This window comes from Bos indicus x Bos taurus, chromosome 25 (assembly GCF_003369695.1).
Source record: "Bos indicus x Bos taurus breed Angus x Brahman F1 hybrid chromosome 25, Bos_hybrid_MaternalHap_v2.0, whole genome shotgun sequence".
Lineage (NCBI taxonomy): Eukaryota > Metazoa > Chordata > Mammalia > Artiodactyla > Bovidae > Bos > Bos indicus x Bos taurus.
Window position 1 is genome coordinate 21,660,500 of NC_040100.1, and position 15,831 is coordinate 21,676,330.

At 46.4% G+C, this 15,831-nt stretch overlaps 1 protein-coding gene across 2 annotated transcripts in view; it reads right to left on the reverse strand.

The window, feature by feature from the left end:
• The window catches only part of SCNN1G (sodium channel epithelial 1 gamma subunit), a 31,329-nt gene extending 22,649 nt beyond the window's left edge, over positions 1-8,680 (reverse strand). Inside the window, exons 1-3 of one of the 2 annotated variants that reach the window (XM_027527635.1) lie at positions 8,584-8,680; positions 4,786-5,123; positions 2,688-2,997 (exon numbers count right to left, since the gene is read on the reverse strand). In XM_027527635.1, coding sequence (XP_027383436.1) covers positions 2,688-2,997; positions 4,786-5,102 — 627 coding nt within the window. In that variant the 5' untranslated portion in view covers positions 5,103-5,123; positions 8,584-8,680. Of the gene's footprint in view, positions 1-2,687; positions 2,998-4,785; positions 5,124-8,533 lie in introns of both variants that reach the window. The other variant, XM_027527638.1, reaches the window with a different exon arrangement.
• Between the last annotated feature and the right edge of the window lie 7,151 nt (positions 8,681-15,831).

Here is a 15,831-nt window from a genome sequence, read left to right on the forward strand (position 1 = left end):
CCCCATGGACAGCAGCACACCAGGTTTCCCTGTCCATCACCAGCTCCTGGAGCTTACTCAAACTCATGTCCGTCCAGTTGGTGATGCCATTCAACCATCTCATCCTCTGTCGTCCCCTTCTCCTCCCCACCTCAATCTTTCCCAGCATCAGGGTCTTTTCAAACGAGTCAGTTCTTTGCATTAGGTGGCCAAAGTATTGGGAGTTTCAACTTCAATATCAGTTCTTCCAATGAATATTCAGGACTGATTTCCTTTAGGATTGGCTGGTTTGATTGTTTTGCAGTCCAAGGGACTCTCAAGAGTCTTCTCCAACACCACAGTTTAAAAGCATCAATTTTTCAGTGCTCAGCTTTCTTTATAGTCCAACTCTTATATACATACATGACTACTGGAAAAACCATAGCTTTGACTAGATGGACCTTTTTTGACAAAGTAATGTCTCTGCTTTTTAATATGCCATCTAGTTTGGTCATAACTTTTCCTCCAAGGAGCAAGCATCATTTAATTTCATGGCTGCAGTCACCACCTGCAGTGATTTTGGAGCCCACCAAAATAAAGTCTGTCACTGTTTCCATTGTTTCCCTATCTATTTGCCATAAAGTGATGGGACTGGATGCCATGATCTTAGCTTTCTGAATGTTGAGCTTTAAGCCAACTTTTTCACTCTCCTCTTTCACTTTCATCAAGAGGCTCTTTAGTTTTTCTCCACTTTCTGCCATATAAGGGTAGCGTCATCTGCATACCTATCCTTATTTCACCTGCAAAATGTGATCAAAATACCATACTTCCCCACCTCATATGCTGGTTAGGAAGACCAGCATTCAAAATATATAATAATGGGAGTTCTATAGGTAAACTGTGATATGGCCCAGATGTTCTCATCATACTTATGTGTGTGTGTGCTCAGTCACTCAGTCATGTTCAACTCTGTGACCCCATGGACTGTGGCCTGCCAGGCTCCTCTGTCCATGGAATTCTCCAGGCAAGAACACTGGAGTGGGTTGCCATTCCATTCTCAGGGGATCTTCCCAACCCAGGGATCGAACCCATTTCTCCTGAATTGCAGGCAGATTCTTTACCACTGCATGACCTGAGAAGCCCCTCTCATTTCATCAACAGGGCTTGAAAACTCTCCTAAAAGACAGACACCAAAAGATGAATTTGAGTATCAAGGAGAACTTTATCTTGTGTAAGGACCCAGGAAAACTTCACAAAGGTTCAGTGATTTAGAAAAAGTGCCACTTTCCCCTCAGGATTGGCAAATGGAGCCATCAGGTCTCACAATCAGCAACCAAGACTATGAAGACTGAGTAGCTCTCATCCTGCAGAAACAGCTGGGGCACAGAGAGGAGGGTGATGGTTGAGTGTGGCCAGGAAGGCAATGGAATTCATTTTTGGTAAATGGCTGCTTCTTCAGAGCCCCTTAAATGGGACCAAGAAGGAGAGATGAGAAGTCAGGCTATAGCACCTCATGAAGGCAAGTATTGCTGGGAACACTGTGTGTTTCTGCTGCTCATTTTCTATTTTCTTCCTTCTGGTATCTGCACTCCAATTTTATTTGGTAGAATTTCCTTTCCCTCTTTGGATATAGTCAGCCAAGACTGTCCATCAAGATGCCCTACCCTACATGAGCCATCAGGTGACCCAAACTTGGTCAATCAGATAGTCCCCAGTGGAATTTGAATCAACAATTGAAGCTTATTTAATCCAGCAGCAATATCTGAAATGACTCTTCATCATTTCTTGCCACCAGGATCCCTGAATCTTCCCTAATTTCTGTCCTTTGAGAGGACTCCATGAGCTACTGGTCACCTTCTAAGACAGAGGTCCTCAACCTTTTTGGCACAGGGACTGGTTTCGTGGAAGACAGTTTTTCCACAGATGTTGCCAGTGGGAGTGATGATTCAAGTGATGGGGAGCAGCAGGGAAGCTTTGCTGGCTCACCCACCACTCACCTCCTACTCTGTGGCCGGTTCCTAACAGGCCACCCACCTGATACCAGTTCTAATGGCATTTTTATCTGTTTAAGATCGCCTGGGGGCTTCCCAGGTGGCTCAGTGGTAAAGAATCTGCCTGCCAATGCAGGAGACACAGGGGACGCAGGTTCGATCCCTGGATCAGGAATATCCCTTGAAGGAGGAAATGGCAACCCACTCCAGTATTCTTGCCTGGTAAATCCCATGGAAAGGAGCCTGGCGGGCTATAGTCCACAGGGTTGCAAAGAGTTGAACATGACTGGGCACAGCACACATAATAACGATTGCCTGGATCAGTTTCAGTTGCTTGCAGCTGATTCACCCTGAATGTGTTTCTTTCTGAGGGACTATAGGACTAACAGCAAAGAAGAAACCTCCCTGGACAGGACCCCGCCTCCCCAGACTCATGACCCCGCCTCCCCGGACCCATGACCCCGCCTCCCCATCCCATGACCCCACCTCCCCAGACCCATGATCCCACCTCCCTGGACTCAAGACCCTGCCTCCCCAACCCGTGACCCCGCCTCCCCAGACCCATGACCCCACCTCCCCGGACCCATGATCCCACCTCCCTGGACCTATGACCCCACCCCCCTGGACCCATGACCCCACCTCCCTGGACCCATGACATGCCTCCCCGACCCATGACCTCACCTCCCCGGACCCATAATCCCACCCCAGGCCCGGAAACCGAGAGGATGTGCATCTTACCAGCTGGAATCCCACCACCTCCTTGGAATTGTGGATATGCATGACATCTGATGCCTTGTGAATGATTCTTGCGTTGACTTTCCGCTTCCGTCCCGTGAAGAAGTCCCTGGCCTTGCCTGTATCACCCTTCTCAAAGGCCATCAGTGGGGCTAGGTTGAGGAATTTGGGATCAGTGCCCTTCCTGACTGAACTCCAGGACTGTGCCTCTCGGCGTTTCCGAGACGTAATCTCTGAAAAGCCATACAGGGTCTTCAAGGCTGCTCTGGTCTCCTGTTCCAAGTCAGCTAGGAGGTGGCGCACAGCACTGTACCTGCCAAGGTGGGAAGGAGGAATTGGGATGGGGAAACCCCTCTGGCCCTTTACCATGCTGCTTCCCATTGATGTGCCCATCGCCCCAGCGCCCTTGGCCAAGAAGACCAGGCCATTTAAAAATTTTCTCCTCCAACGTGACCACTGGCTCAAATAAATGGAGACAGGCTCCTGTATGACCCTTGTGTAACTGCCTGTGGCTTCACCTTTGCCATCACTGTCTGCTTGCTCTCGGGGTGTGTTGATGAGTTTGCCCCAACCAGCATTTCTGGAGTGGTGACTGTCAGCTGCCTCCCATAAACCAGCCACAGTGAAGACAAGTAAATAACTGCTAACCAGGAGTCTCCCCAGCAGCAGGCTCTGTTTCCACCTGGCATACTTGCCCCTGCCCACAGGTTCTCCTCAAATCAGTGCTGGGAGGGAGAGGTATTACTGTTACCTTGAAAACCCCCAAGAACACAGAATGATTCAGGAGTTGACTACATGAAGCATAACAACACCATCTTTTCATTTTCACAATACTGAATGGTCCTGACCTCCCTCTTAACTCTCCTTACTCTCTCGCCCCCTTGCTTTACACACAGACCACACAGCATAGTGACTGAACATAGAAACTTCAGAGCCAAACTGCCTGGGTTCCAGTTCCCCATCCTGGTTCTGGATGTGGGACTCTGGACAAGCCATTTAGCCTTTTCATGTCTCAGTTTTCCCATCTGTAAAATGTGATTATTGGCAAGAGTTAACCAGTTTATTCTATCTATCCATCCATTCACATATCTCTATGTGTATGTATGTAAATAATAAATATTATTAATTTTATTAGTGTAATTTTATTTGTTAATATTTCAATCCTCTACCAACATCAGCTGCACGAGGACAAAGACTGTGTCTGAGTTATTCACTTCCAAGCCCCAGAAGGAGGCATAGTGAATGACAACTTGTAGAGGCTGAGTAAGAGATTACGGAACAATTGATGGAGGGAAGAAAGGGTGTGGGGAGGAAGGAAGAAAGGAAGGAAGGAAAGAAAGACTTTGAGGGGGAGGATAAGTTTAGACCTGATTTTGATTTTGAGCTTTGCCATCAACTCATCGAGGACTCTACAAGTTAGTTCCCTTTGAAGGTCTTCTTCCCTTGCTCTTCCCTTCTCCCAGCCCCCACCCCTGCTCTGCCAAATTCTGATCTGCCTCACAGATCAGTTTTCAATAATCCTGAGAAGGATTCCGATGACCCATTTAGAACAGGTCAGGCAACAGACAATTAGGCAGGACGAAGGGATGGTCCTGCCCAGAGCCCAGTGATCTCAATTAGTGGGGCTGGGTTGACTCAGGTGAGGGTTTTGGGCAGCGGAGGTGCTTCTGGAAGTCATCTAGGTGTCACGTCTGAGTCAGCCTCCAGCTCACGCTCAGGGGAGAGTGAGGGTGTGAGCTTGGCGAGCTCAGGGCAAATGGCTAAGCTGGACTCTGTGTGTGTGTGTGTGTGTGTGTGTGTGTGTGTGTCTAAGACAGGAGGGATGCTTGTCTATTCCAGACCCAGCTGCCAAGCAGAAGAGTTCCTTGCAGCCTCTCTCACCCTCCTCCCTTCCTTGAGCCAGTCCATCCTCAGAAGTTGCTGATGGATTGAAAATTTGGTACAGATTTTAAACCAGGGAGAGGGCAGTTTACCAACACTGGCAAGAAATTCAAGTTTCTAAACAGTGTGTCTGCAGGCTGGAGTGCGTCACCTTTGGGAGGGGCACTGGCATCTGGAGGGGGCATGACCCCTCCTCCACGTGCCTGCTCTTGCCTCTTACTTGTAAGGGTTGATGTTGCAGATGGTGACCGCAGGAAAATCCAGCTTTTGGAAGTGGACTTTGATGGAGACAGAGACGGTGTAGAAGGATGAGATGAGGAGGGCACACTGCCAGAAAATGAGGGCCACGGCCGTCAGCGTGAAGAGAATCCAGAGCAGGCGCCGGAGGCGGCCACGCGACACCACGATGCGGCGGCAGCCGTGGGTGTTGGTGTTCAGACAGTACCACTGCATCAGCTCTTTGATGTTAGGTGCCTGAGGTCCCGTCACGGGCAGATTCTTCTTGATTTTGGCTTTGATCTTCTCTCCAGGAGCCATGGTGAGGATGGGACAGACAAGCTGGAGGGGCAGAGAAAAAAGGCAAGTAAGTGGGTACAGCCCAGAGGCTGGGCGCTGGGAAACACCAGCTCATGTGTCCCCAAAGGCTGTCTTCCTCTTTCCCTTTGGGCTAGACAGTCTGCTTTCTGAGGCCTTGGCCCTTGCTCCAGGATATTTGCTTTGGGGCCACCACAGCTGCCTCCCTCTCTGCCTGCTTCCCAGGGCAGCCCCCAGGCCAAGCCGTGTGGATGCCGGGGCTGGGTAAGGCTTAACATGAAAATGACTCCATGAGTTTGAAAGACCTTTCTCCTGGGTGCTTGGAACAACCCCATCCCATCAGACTCCACTTCCCTCTTATCAAGCTCCATCGTGAGCTTAGCAGCCGAGGCCTGATTTTATCACCTCCATTAGCCTGCCTTCCTTGAGGGCATCATTCCTACCTCCTCCTGCCCCCCTGGTGCTGACCTCAGCGTCTGGCACAGAGCAAGTGCCTTATGAATCGATTCTAACAGATAAAATCTGCCAAGAGAATTTCCAGGCAGCCACACTAGATCATGTTCAGTCCCTTGCCAGACCAGCCGTAGCTTCCTGAGCTTTTCTCAGCTGATTTACTGCAAGTGGAGTGTTTCTGTTTCACTTCTGTTTCACTTTTTCTCTTTATACTCAATCTCTTAGTGTTTCTAGAGCACCTGATACAATAATACAACAATAGCCTATAAATATTGGCCACTTAATATTTGCCAGGCATTGTGCCAGATTTCCTTTATTCTAACATACCACTGATTTGGAGAATACATTTTGATTTTATAATAGCTTTGTCTGGGGAAGAATGTTGAAAAGCAAATTACCACATTCATCAATATGCACGATGTATATGAATTACAGAAGCTTTACAATGTACAATAACAATCTTTTAAGATATGAACTAAAATAATATATAGTCTCACTCATCTCATAAATGCGTACAGTCTCATTCTTCATATAGAACATACATAATAAATCTCGATCCAAATCTATCTATCTATGTATACTTCAGTTCATGTTTCAACAATGCCATAAGGTAGGCATACTATTATTATCTCCAGGTTACTGAGGAGGAAAATGAGCTCAGAGAGATTGGAGTAACTTGTGCAAAATCACATAGTGGAGGCACTTGGTTGGAATCTTGCAACCTTTATCATCATGGTATATGCCTTGAGGGGACTGGTATTGTGCTGGGTGCTGCCCACTCCTCATGAGTTAATTAGCAGTTCCTGGAACTAAGGATGGGATCCTGAGCTATCTACTTTTCAAATTCTGGGTAGTTAGTACAATCGCTTCCTAACATTGGTATTAGTAAACATGGGCATTGAGGAGGGGTATATGGAAACTCTGTCTCCTGTGCCTACCATAGGTGACAGAGACAAATTAGGATATACTATAATTTGGAGTAGGATATACGGTGTAATCCCCATGCTCCCCCGCACCCCCACCCCACCCCACCCCACCAGAAGGCTTGGGCCTGGGACAAAGACTATAGTTTACCCCATCTTGTTCTTCAGGATTCTGGACTTGAGCACTCACTTTTTCTCTACCCTAAACCCATGGGATATTGTCCAAAATTGGGAGCTTGGGCCAAGCTGGTAAGCCTTCAAGTTTATGGTGTCAGTGAGTTTCAGGTTTATGACAGCAAGGATACAGAGTGTTGCAAGGGAGATAAGACGTCCAGAGGCAGCCAGCCACTCTAAGCCTTCACAGATGTATATAATCTTGCTGTGGTCTCTGACCTTCAAAATTATGCTATAAACCTCTTGGCAAGAGGAAAGTGATTTATTGTGTTTTATCATTTTAAATGCTGTCCATCCCGACCTCCTCTCTCCCTACAATTCAAAAACAAAAATTTGCAAGAGTTTGTTTTAGAAACCTAGGTCCAGGTACAATTTTGTATCAAATAAAACTGCAATCCAGGGAAGATTTTCTCCTCTGTGAATGTTCCACAGAAACTGTGATTCTGGAAGTTTCTGTCATCAAACCTTCTTGTCCTCTCACTAAATACAACTCCTAGGGTCCCTCTAGCCCATCAGCCCCTTCCCCAGGACTGCTTTGACCCCAGTGGGTCAGCCACCAATGTCAGTGAAACCGCAGGTGAAAGAAGGGAACCCACCTTGCTCATCATAAAACATATACATCTTCACACAAATAATATAATATTTCAACTTCTGAGCAAAGTAAGGTTTGCTACAGAGCAAGGATGTAGCTACATTTAGGTTATATTGCTTGATTAAACATGATGCCCTTGTGGTAGAGTTAGTAACTGACACCCAGCACTCATTCTTCTAAGCACTTTACAAGTATTAGCTGATTTAATTTCTACAACTATTTTCGGCAATAGGCAGCACAATTTTCTCCATGATACAAATGAAACAGAGATGCTGAGCAGTTAAGCAACTTGCCCAAGGTCACACTAGAAAATGGTGGAGTTGCAACTGAAACCAGGAGCCTTGAACTACAAACTACTCCCCAAATAATAATAACAACAGCAACAGCAGCAAGAACAACAAAAATAATACCAGCTTTCATTTATTGATCCTTTACTCTCAAGCTTTCTCCTCAGAGTCCTTTCACCCATTACCTTATTTAATCCTCACTGAGGAGGAAATGGCAACCCACTCCAGTATTCTTGCCTTGGGAAATCCCATGGACAGAGGAGCCTGGCGGGCTACAGTTCATGGGGTCACAAAGAGTCAGACACAACTGAGCTCGAGCAGGCACAGAGAAGAAAACTGAGGTGCAGAGTTTAGGCAACTTGTCCAGTGCCACACAGGTAGAAGGATTAAAATAATTCTCTGGAATTCCGGGGTCCCTCGTGATTCTCTTCTGCACCCCTCTCGCCCATTCCCGACCTCGACTGTCCTCAAAATCTCAGTGATGGAAGCCGAACCTCAGGCTCTGGGCGCCAGATCCGCGCTTCTCACCAGCAACTCTGCAGCCCCTGCCCTCCCCGCGCAGAGAGACCCGGTGCTGTGCCCGAAGCCACGTCTGCTTGAGGGCAGCCAGGGCTGAAGCTGCAGCAGAGAACCCAATCAACTCGCTTCAAGTGTTTGCTGTTTTCTGCAACCACAGTCACCCTAAAGAAAACATTCCAGGGGGTGGAAGGAAAGACCGCGGTCAGGTCCACGCGTCTCACTGAGGCCAGGAAAGGAATGAGCAAGTGCTGGGTGGAGAGACTGGGCGGGGCGCAGCCCCGAACCCCTGGACCCAGTTTCTGAATAAATCAGAAACGCCTCCGGCTCTAGCTCTGCCTCCCCGGCCACCGTGTGGGCAGACAGCAGAGCGCTAGACCGAATGGATGTATTTGGGAAAGAGTCCGAGCATCCCCGGTACCCGAAGGCAGCCCCGGGCTGATGATGCACACTCCGCGTCTACCGCCCGACCAAAGTCCGGAAGCTCACCGCGGCCGCTCCGAGGCCTGAAACTCCCGACCCAACTCGGCTGGGCTCACCTCACTCGGGTCGGAAGTGTCTGCGGTTAGCGTGTGCGCGATCCGAGTACGCTCCGTTCCGCTCCTCTTACAGCGAGAGCATCCCGCAGCCGCAGCAGCCAAGGCTCTTGTGGGCTGGGCCCCGCCCCCATAGGGCCCCGCCCCCATAGGGCCCCGCCCCCCACCTGCCCAGGTGTATTTCCCCAGCGGCCGGGGGGACTTGCGGCATCCCAGAGTCGGCAACGATTCTGCAGCGCCCCCTGCCATCCCGAGGGCGCTCTGCGTCCCAGCCCGTCCCGCTCCGTGCTTCCAGGCGGTACGGCGCTGTGCCTGCTGCCGCCCTGAGGCCACACTGGATCCTGTTCCTCACGTTCTCGCAGCGCCTCCTGCCGCCCTGTTACTGCCCAGCGCCTTCCATCCTGGTTCAGCTGGGCACCCTCCCGGCCCCAGCATCAAGAGAAATCCCAAGTAGCCTCCTGTCCCCGACTTCCTCCTGACCTGGATGGAGTCCGAGGGCACTTCAGTGCCCACCTGGGCAGCAGGGATGTTAGGGCAGGTCGCTCATCTTTCAGTCTCTTCAGCTGTCATTTTCTTTTTATTTTAGGAACTCACGCTGAAAACTACAATAAATGAGCTTGGAAAATTACAACTGGGAGGGACCGTGGGACACCTCTGTCACAGCCCCATTGACTAGAGAAGGAACAGGTGCAGAGAGGAGAAGGGGTCTGCACTTTTTTCACTTCCTGATATAGTATATGTAACTCGCCTTGCCAATAACTACATTTACCTAAGTATTCCACTCACACATCATTTAATTGATCTTTTGATTTATTTCAAGATCATGTCCAATTTTTTACTAATATAAATTATTCTGTAAAATATCATGTTCATTTCTAATTATTTTGGGGAGATCAAATCCTATTAGTGTATTTTTTTCTGACAATGTATTTACCCAGTTTAATTGGCACAATAAAAAGGACAGTTAAGAGAAAAAAGCAGGCTACAAAACAATACAGAGAATATATATCAAAATATTTAAAAAGAAGTTATCTCTTGGGGTAGGCTTACAAGTGAATTTCATTTGTTTTTTCTTGTTTATATATATATATATATATATTCTGTTGTTCAGTCACCAATTTGTTTCCAACTCTTTGTGATCCCATGAACTGCAGGACATAAGGCTTCCCTGTTCTCCATTACCTTCTGAAGTTTGCTCAGGCTCATGTCCATTGACTTGGTGATATTATCCAACAATCTCATCCTCTGCTGCCCTCTTCTTTTGCCTTCAGTTTTTCCCAGCACCAGGGTCTTTTCCAATCAGTCTGCTCTTCACATCAGGTAGCCAAAGTACTGAAACTTCAGCTTTAGCATCACTCCTTCCAATGAATATTCGGGTTTGATTTCCTTTAGGACTGACTGGTTTGATCTCCTTGCAGTCCACAGGACTCTCAAAAGTCTTCTCCACAGTTTGAAAGCATCGATTATTCAATGCTTAGCCATATAAATATAGGTATATATACATAAATATATAAACCTGTGTCATAAAAATAAAAAATGTTTTTACAAGATTTGGAGCTAGTTGAAATCAGGAATACCACTTAACATCAGATCTATGTCACTATCAGTTCAGTTCAGTTCAGTCGCTCAGTCATGTCCGACTCTTTGCGACCCCATGAATTGCAGCACACCAGGCCTCCCTGTCCATCATTCCCGGAGTTCACTCAAACTCACGTCCATCGAGTCGGTGATGCCATCCAGCCGTCTCATCCTCTGTCGTCCCCTTCTCCTCCTGCCTCCAATCCCTCCCCACATCAGAGTCTTTTCCAATGAGTCAACTCTTCACATGAGGTGGCCAAAGTATTGGAGTTTCAGCTTTAGCATCAGTCCTTCCAAAGAACACCCAGGACTGATCTCCTTTAGCATGGACTGGTTAGATCTCCTTGCAGTCCAAGGAACTCTCAAGAGTCTTCTCCAACACCACAGTTCAAAAGCATCAATTCTTCAACGCTCAACTTTCTTCACAGTGCAACTCTCACATCCATACATGACCACTGGAAAAACCATAGCCTTGACTAGACGAACCTTTGTTGGCAAAGTAATGTCTCTGCTTTTCAATATGCTATCTAGGTTGCTCATAACTTTCCTTCCAAGGCGTAAGTGTCTTTTACTTACTGCAATCATGGCTGCAATCACCATCTGCAGTGATTTTGGAGCCCAGAAAAATAAAGTCTGACACTGTTTCCATTGTTTCCCCATCTATTTCCCATGAAGTGATGGAACCAGATGCCATAATCTTCGTTTTCTGAATGTTGAGCTTTAAGCCAACTTTTTCACTCTCCACTTTCACTTTCATCAAGAGGTTTTTGAGTTCCTCTTCACTTTCTGCCATAAGGGTGGTGTCATCTGCATATCTGAGGTTATTGATATTTCTCCTGGCAATCTTGATTCCAGCTTGTGCTTCTTCCAGTCCAGCGTTCCTCATGATGTACTCTGCATATAAGTTAAATAAGCAGGGTGACAATATACAGCCTTAACGTACTCCTTTTCCTATTTGGAACCAGTCTGCTCTTCCATGTCCAGTTCTAACTGTTGCTTCCTGACCTGCATATAGGTTTCTCAAGAGGCAGGTCAGGTGGTCTGGTATGCCCATTTCTTTCAGAATTTTCCACAGTTTATTGTGATCCACACAGTCAAAGGCTTTGGCATAGTCAATAATGCAGAAGTAGATGTTTTTCTGGAACTCTCTTGCTTTTTCCATGATCCAGCGGATGTTGGCAATTTGATCTCTGGTTCCTCTGCCTTTTCTAAAACCAGCTTGAACATCTGGAAGTTCACGGTTCACGTATTGCTTAAGCCTGGCTTGGAGAATTTTGAGCATTACGTTACTAGCGTGTGAGATAAGTGCAATTGTGGCTATAGTTAATTTAGGCTTGATTGCCTTCTTTTTAAAAATCCAGTTGAATGTATATACAATGAAATGCACAGATTTTATGGTTGCCATGAATCTTGGTAAGTTATATGCACTATGTAAGCTTCACTCAAATCAACATATAGTGCATTGCCCCAGAGAGTTCCCTCAGCCCATTTTTACTCGCTTACCACAGACAGCCAGCATTTCTTAGGGCAAATAATAGATTCACTTTTTTGGTTCTTAAACTTCATGTAAATAGAGTCACACAGTACGTGTGTCTTTTTGTGTCTGCTTTTCCCCTGAATTCAGTTGTGACTTTTGTTTTTCTACTATGCTATCGCTGCCTCTGCTTATGGAATTATTATTACCCCAGTTTTACAGATGAAGGAACTGAGACTTGGAAAGCTGAAGTTTACCATTTGTAAGTGGCGGAGCCAATATCTGCATACAAGTCTGCTTTATAGAATACAAAACCTACACACTTACCCCCAAGTCTGCATAAGAATCTTGCTGTGAGTAGGACCAAGCTTCATCCTTCCAGGTTCCACGTGAAGGATGATAAAACATCCTTGGAACGGCTGAGATGGAGAGAAGCCCCTCACTTCCTAGGCCATGGGACTGCAAGCCTTCTGTCAAGGTGCTTGCATAAGGTGGCATGGTTAATCAAAGTTATAAAAACTGAAACAACTCTATCATCATTAGACCATGCATGCATGTGTGCTAAGTCATTTCAGTCATGTCTGACTCTTCACAACCCCGTGGACTGTAGCCTATCAGGCTCCTCTGTCCATGGGATTCTCCAGGTAAGAATACTTGAGCGGGTTGCCATGTCATCCTCCAGGGGGTCTTCCCAACCCAGGGATGGAGCCGTGTCTCTTTGTCCCCTGCCTTGGCAAGTGAATTCTTTACCATTAGTGCCACCTGGGAAGCCCTTATTAGACCATAATCCACTTCTTTTCCCCCTGAAAGCATATTCATGAATAGTATCTACAGTCTACTTCTCACTACCTCTGGGGCCACCACTGTGCTCCAATCCATCATCTTTCTCCTGTGGATCGTTACCATAGCCTCCCAACTAGTCTGGATGAGTCCATCCTCTACAGCCTGATGTCAGTACACTGCCCACTGGGATGCTGTTATATTAGCTGTATCATATCACCTTCTGTTTAAATCCATTCGGTGGCTTTTTACTTCATTCAGGGTAAAAGCCAGTCTTCACGACACCTACAAGGTCCTCCATGACCTGACTCCTGTTATCAAGCATCCTTTAACTCCTAAGGCTTATACTCTGGTTTATTCTGCTTCTTTCTCATTGACCTCCAATTGTTTCTTGTATATGATGGACACACTGCTGTTTCAGGCCTTGTGACAGGTGTCCACTCTATCTGAACTCCTCTCTCTCTCTCTACATATCTCTATACACACACACACACACACACACACACACACACACACACACAGAGTCATTCAGATAATTCCATGGATTATCCCCTTGCCTCCTTCAAGTTTTTGAATTGTTATTATTCTATCGGCTACAACTTCCCTGGTTGCCCTATTTTAAATCACAGTGTTTCCTATCATCCCAAATGCCTCATACCCCCTTCCTTTGTTATTTTTCGATATGACAGGCCCAATCAAGATCAGGAGGACTGTCACACTTCCTCCCCTCCCCAGCTGATTCCAGCTGCACCAGTCATTCAACATTGATGTGGCAATTGATAACTGGTATAACTTCACTCATACAGAAGCTTTGAATGACCCAAGCATCTCAGGACTATTGGGACTAGTGTCAGGCTCAGTAGCCAGAGCTTGGAGCCTGGAAAATGCGACCATAGGGGCCAAGTTCAGAGAAGAGTGAAATTGCTTACGCTCAAAACCAGCTACTCCTTTCTCAATGGTACTGGAAAACTTGTGAGTGGAATTAGTCTCAGTAAAGTCACTGTTTCAGTGAACAGAAATAGATTTAAATTAGTATCAGCAAAACCAAGAAATTATTAAATGATGCAGGCAGAAGTCTTTTAAATAGGATCCAAAGAAACATAAATAAGGCTTCAGGAGAATGGGAACCAGGAACTTTCTGGATCTCTCAGCAGGAGGATTTTGTGGGCTTTTTTTGGAGTTTCCCAACCCCTCTCAGTCTCAGGGGAGCCCATGAAGAATTTGATTGTCCACTATTATGTCAATGACCTAGATTTTGGGGGTCAGGTGTCTTCATGTCCAATAAGCCAGCAGCATGAGAGTAAGATTAAACATGACAGCGGATGTCCACCACTGTGGGAGAATGGGCAATTTTCAGAGCGTGTGGTTACGAGTAAAGAAGAAATCCTAAAATGAAGTGAACCAACACTTCCTTTTGAGTTAGTAGTACTACTTCCAGGCCACTTAGGAAAAGATACATTTAGATAAGACTCCCCTGCTTCCTTGATGCCTGCTTCCCTCGTGGCTCAGATGGCAAAGAATCTGCCTACAATGCAGGTAGACCTAGGTTCAGTCCCTGGGTTTGGAAGATCTCTTGGAGAAGGGAATGGCAATCCACTCCCGTATTTTTGCCTGGAGAATTCCATGGACAAATGATCCTGGTTGGACTATAGTTCATGGGGTCTCGAAGAGTCAAACATGACTGAGTGACTAATGGTACTACTACACTGTCCCCTGGGCTTCCCCAGTGGCTCAGTGGTTAAAAGAATCTGCCTGCAATGCAGGAGATGCAGGAGACACTGCTTCAACCCCTGGGTTGGGAAGATCACCTGGAGGAGGGCATGGAAACCCACCCCAGTATTCTTGCCTTGGAGAATCCAATGGAAAGAGGAGCCTGGTGTGTTACAGTCTATAGAGTCACACAGAATTGGACATGACTGAGCCAACTGAGCATGCATGCACACACATTGTCCCTTAAATGCACAGATTTTATAAATTTGCTTGCCCAAAGCACAGGTGTAGTGGTCATCTGTTTCTTCTATTTTTTAATCAACATTTATTTCCTCTTGTTCTGGGGACATCCTGAATTTCCTTTGGAGAACAACTCAGCTGCCTTTCCTAATACTTGAACTGTGGTTCAAGCTGGGTTGATCCCACCTCTGGCTCTGGGCCTGGCCAATCAGCTTATCTTACCATACAGGTCACAGTGTTTTGTTCAGGAGTGGGTATGGGCCCCAATTCAATCCAGTGAGGGTCAGGCCTACCCAGGATGTTTTCTGAAAGACGGAAATGGAGAACTTTCTTTACTGTTGGAGCTAGTAGCAGAAAGGACTGTGTAGTCTAAGAAGTGCTGGGAAAATCACATGAGACCTGGAAGCAATGCCAGAATAAAGAAAAGGAGAGCTAAGAGATGGAAGGTGTTCCAGCCCTGATGATAACATGTGAGTCTCAGGACCTAGCACAACCCAAAGCTGGGTTTACCTCCTAAATTTTTCAGTCGTGTTAGTTAATACATTGGCTATTGTGCTTAAGATATTTTGAGTTCAGTTTCTCTCACTAGAAATCAAAGGAGTTTCAACCAACAATCTACTTGGTTAGGGTAATGCCATCTTCTGCTCCTTAAAGTAAGTGTATTCCATATCCAGTAGCAGATGCAGGATCTACAAACTTTCTGGGGAACATTATTTTTATGTCAAATCACTCCAGTGAGGGCCATCTTCCACAACTTGAGCTCATGAAAAGTGGTGACATAATAGACAATCAGGGCTTCCCTAGTGGCTCAGACAATAAAGAATCCACCTGCAATGTGGAAGACCTGGGTTCAATCCTTGGGTTGTGAAGATCCCCTGGAGGAGGGCATGGCAACCCACTCCAGTATTCTTGCCTGGAGAATCGCCATGGACAGAGGATCCTGGTGGGTTACTGTCCATGAGGTTGCAAAGAATTGGGACATGACTGAGTGACTAAGCACACATGCACACGTGTGTGCGTGCACACACACGCACACACACAACAATCATTCTTATTTCTTAATCCAACCCTAGCTTCCTGTGACCTGAATACTGTTTCTGCACATTGACTTACCTTGGGCCAATGGCATTACTTTTCATAATAATAAAGAAATGCAAATCTGGTTACATTAATTTTCTATGACATTTTTTTCTCCAAGGGACATAAATGCTTTTAACAAAAGTTAGCATCATTTTCTAGTATAAGAAACATTATTTTGTTAATCAGATTCTTTAAGGCTCAAGAGACATGCTTATGAGGGGACTTATTGAAAGCATTTACAAGACAACTATTTCAGGAGAGTTCTTGATGGAATCTATTTCTCCTGCCCGCATGGAATCCATTCCACTTTCTACTGGCAACAGAGCCTGTATTTTCCTTTGGGAAATCATCTTCCCCTAGCTTATAGCCATATGATTCTGGTAGGGCCC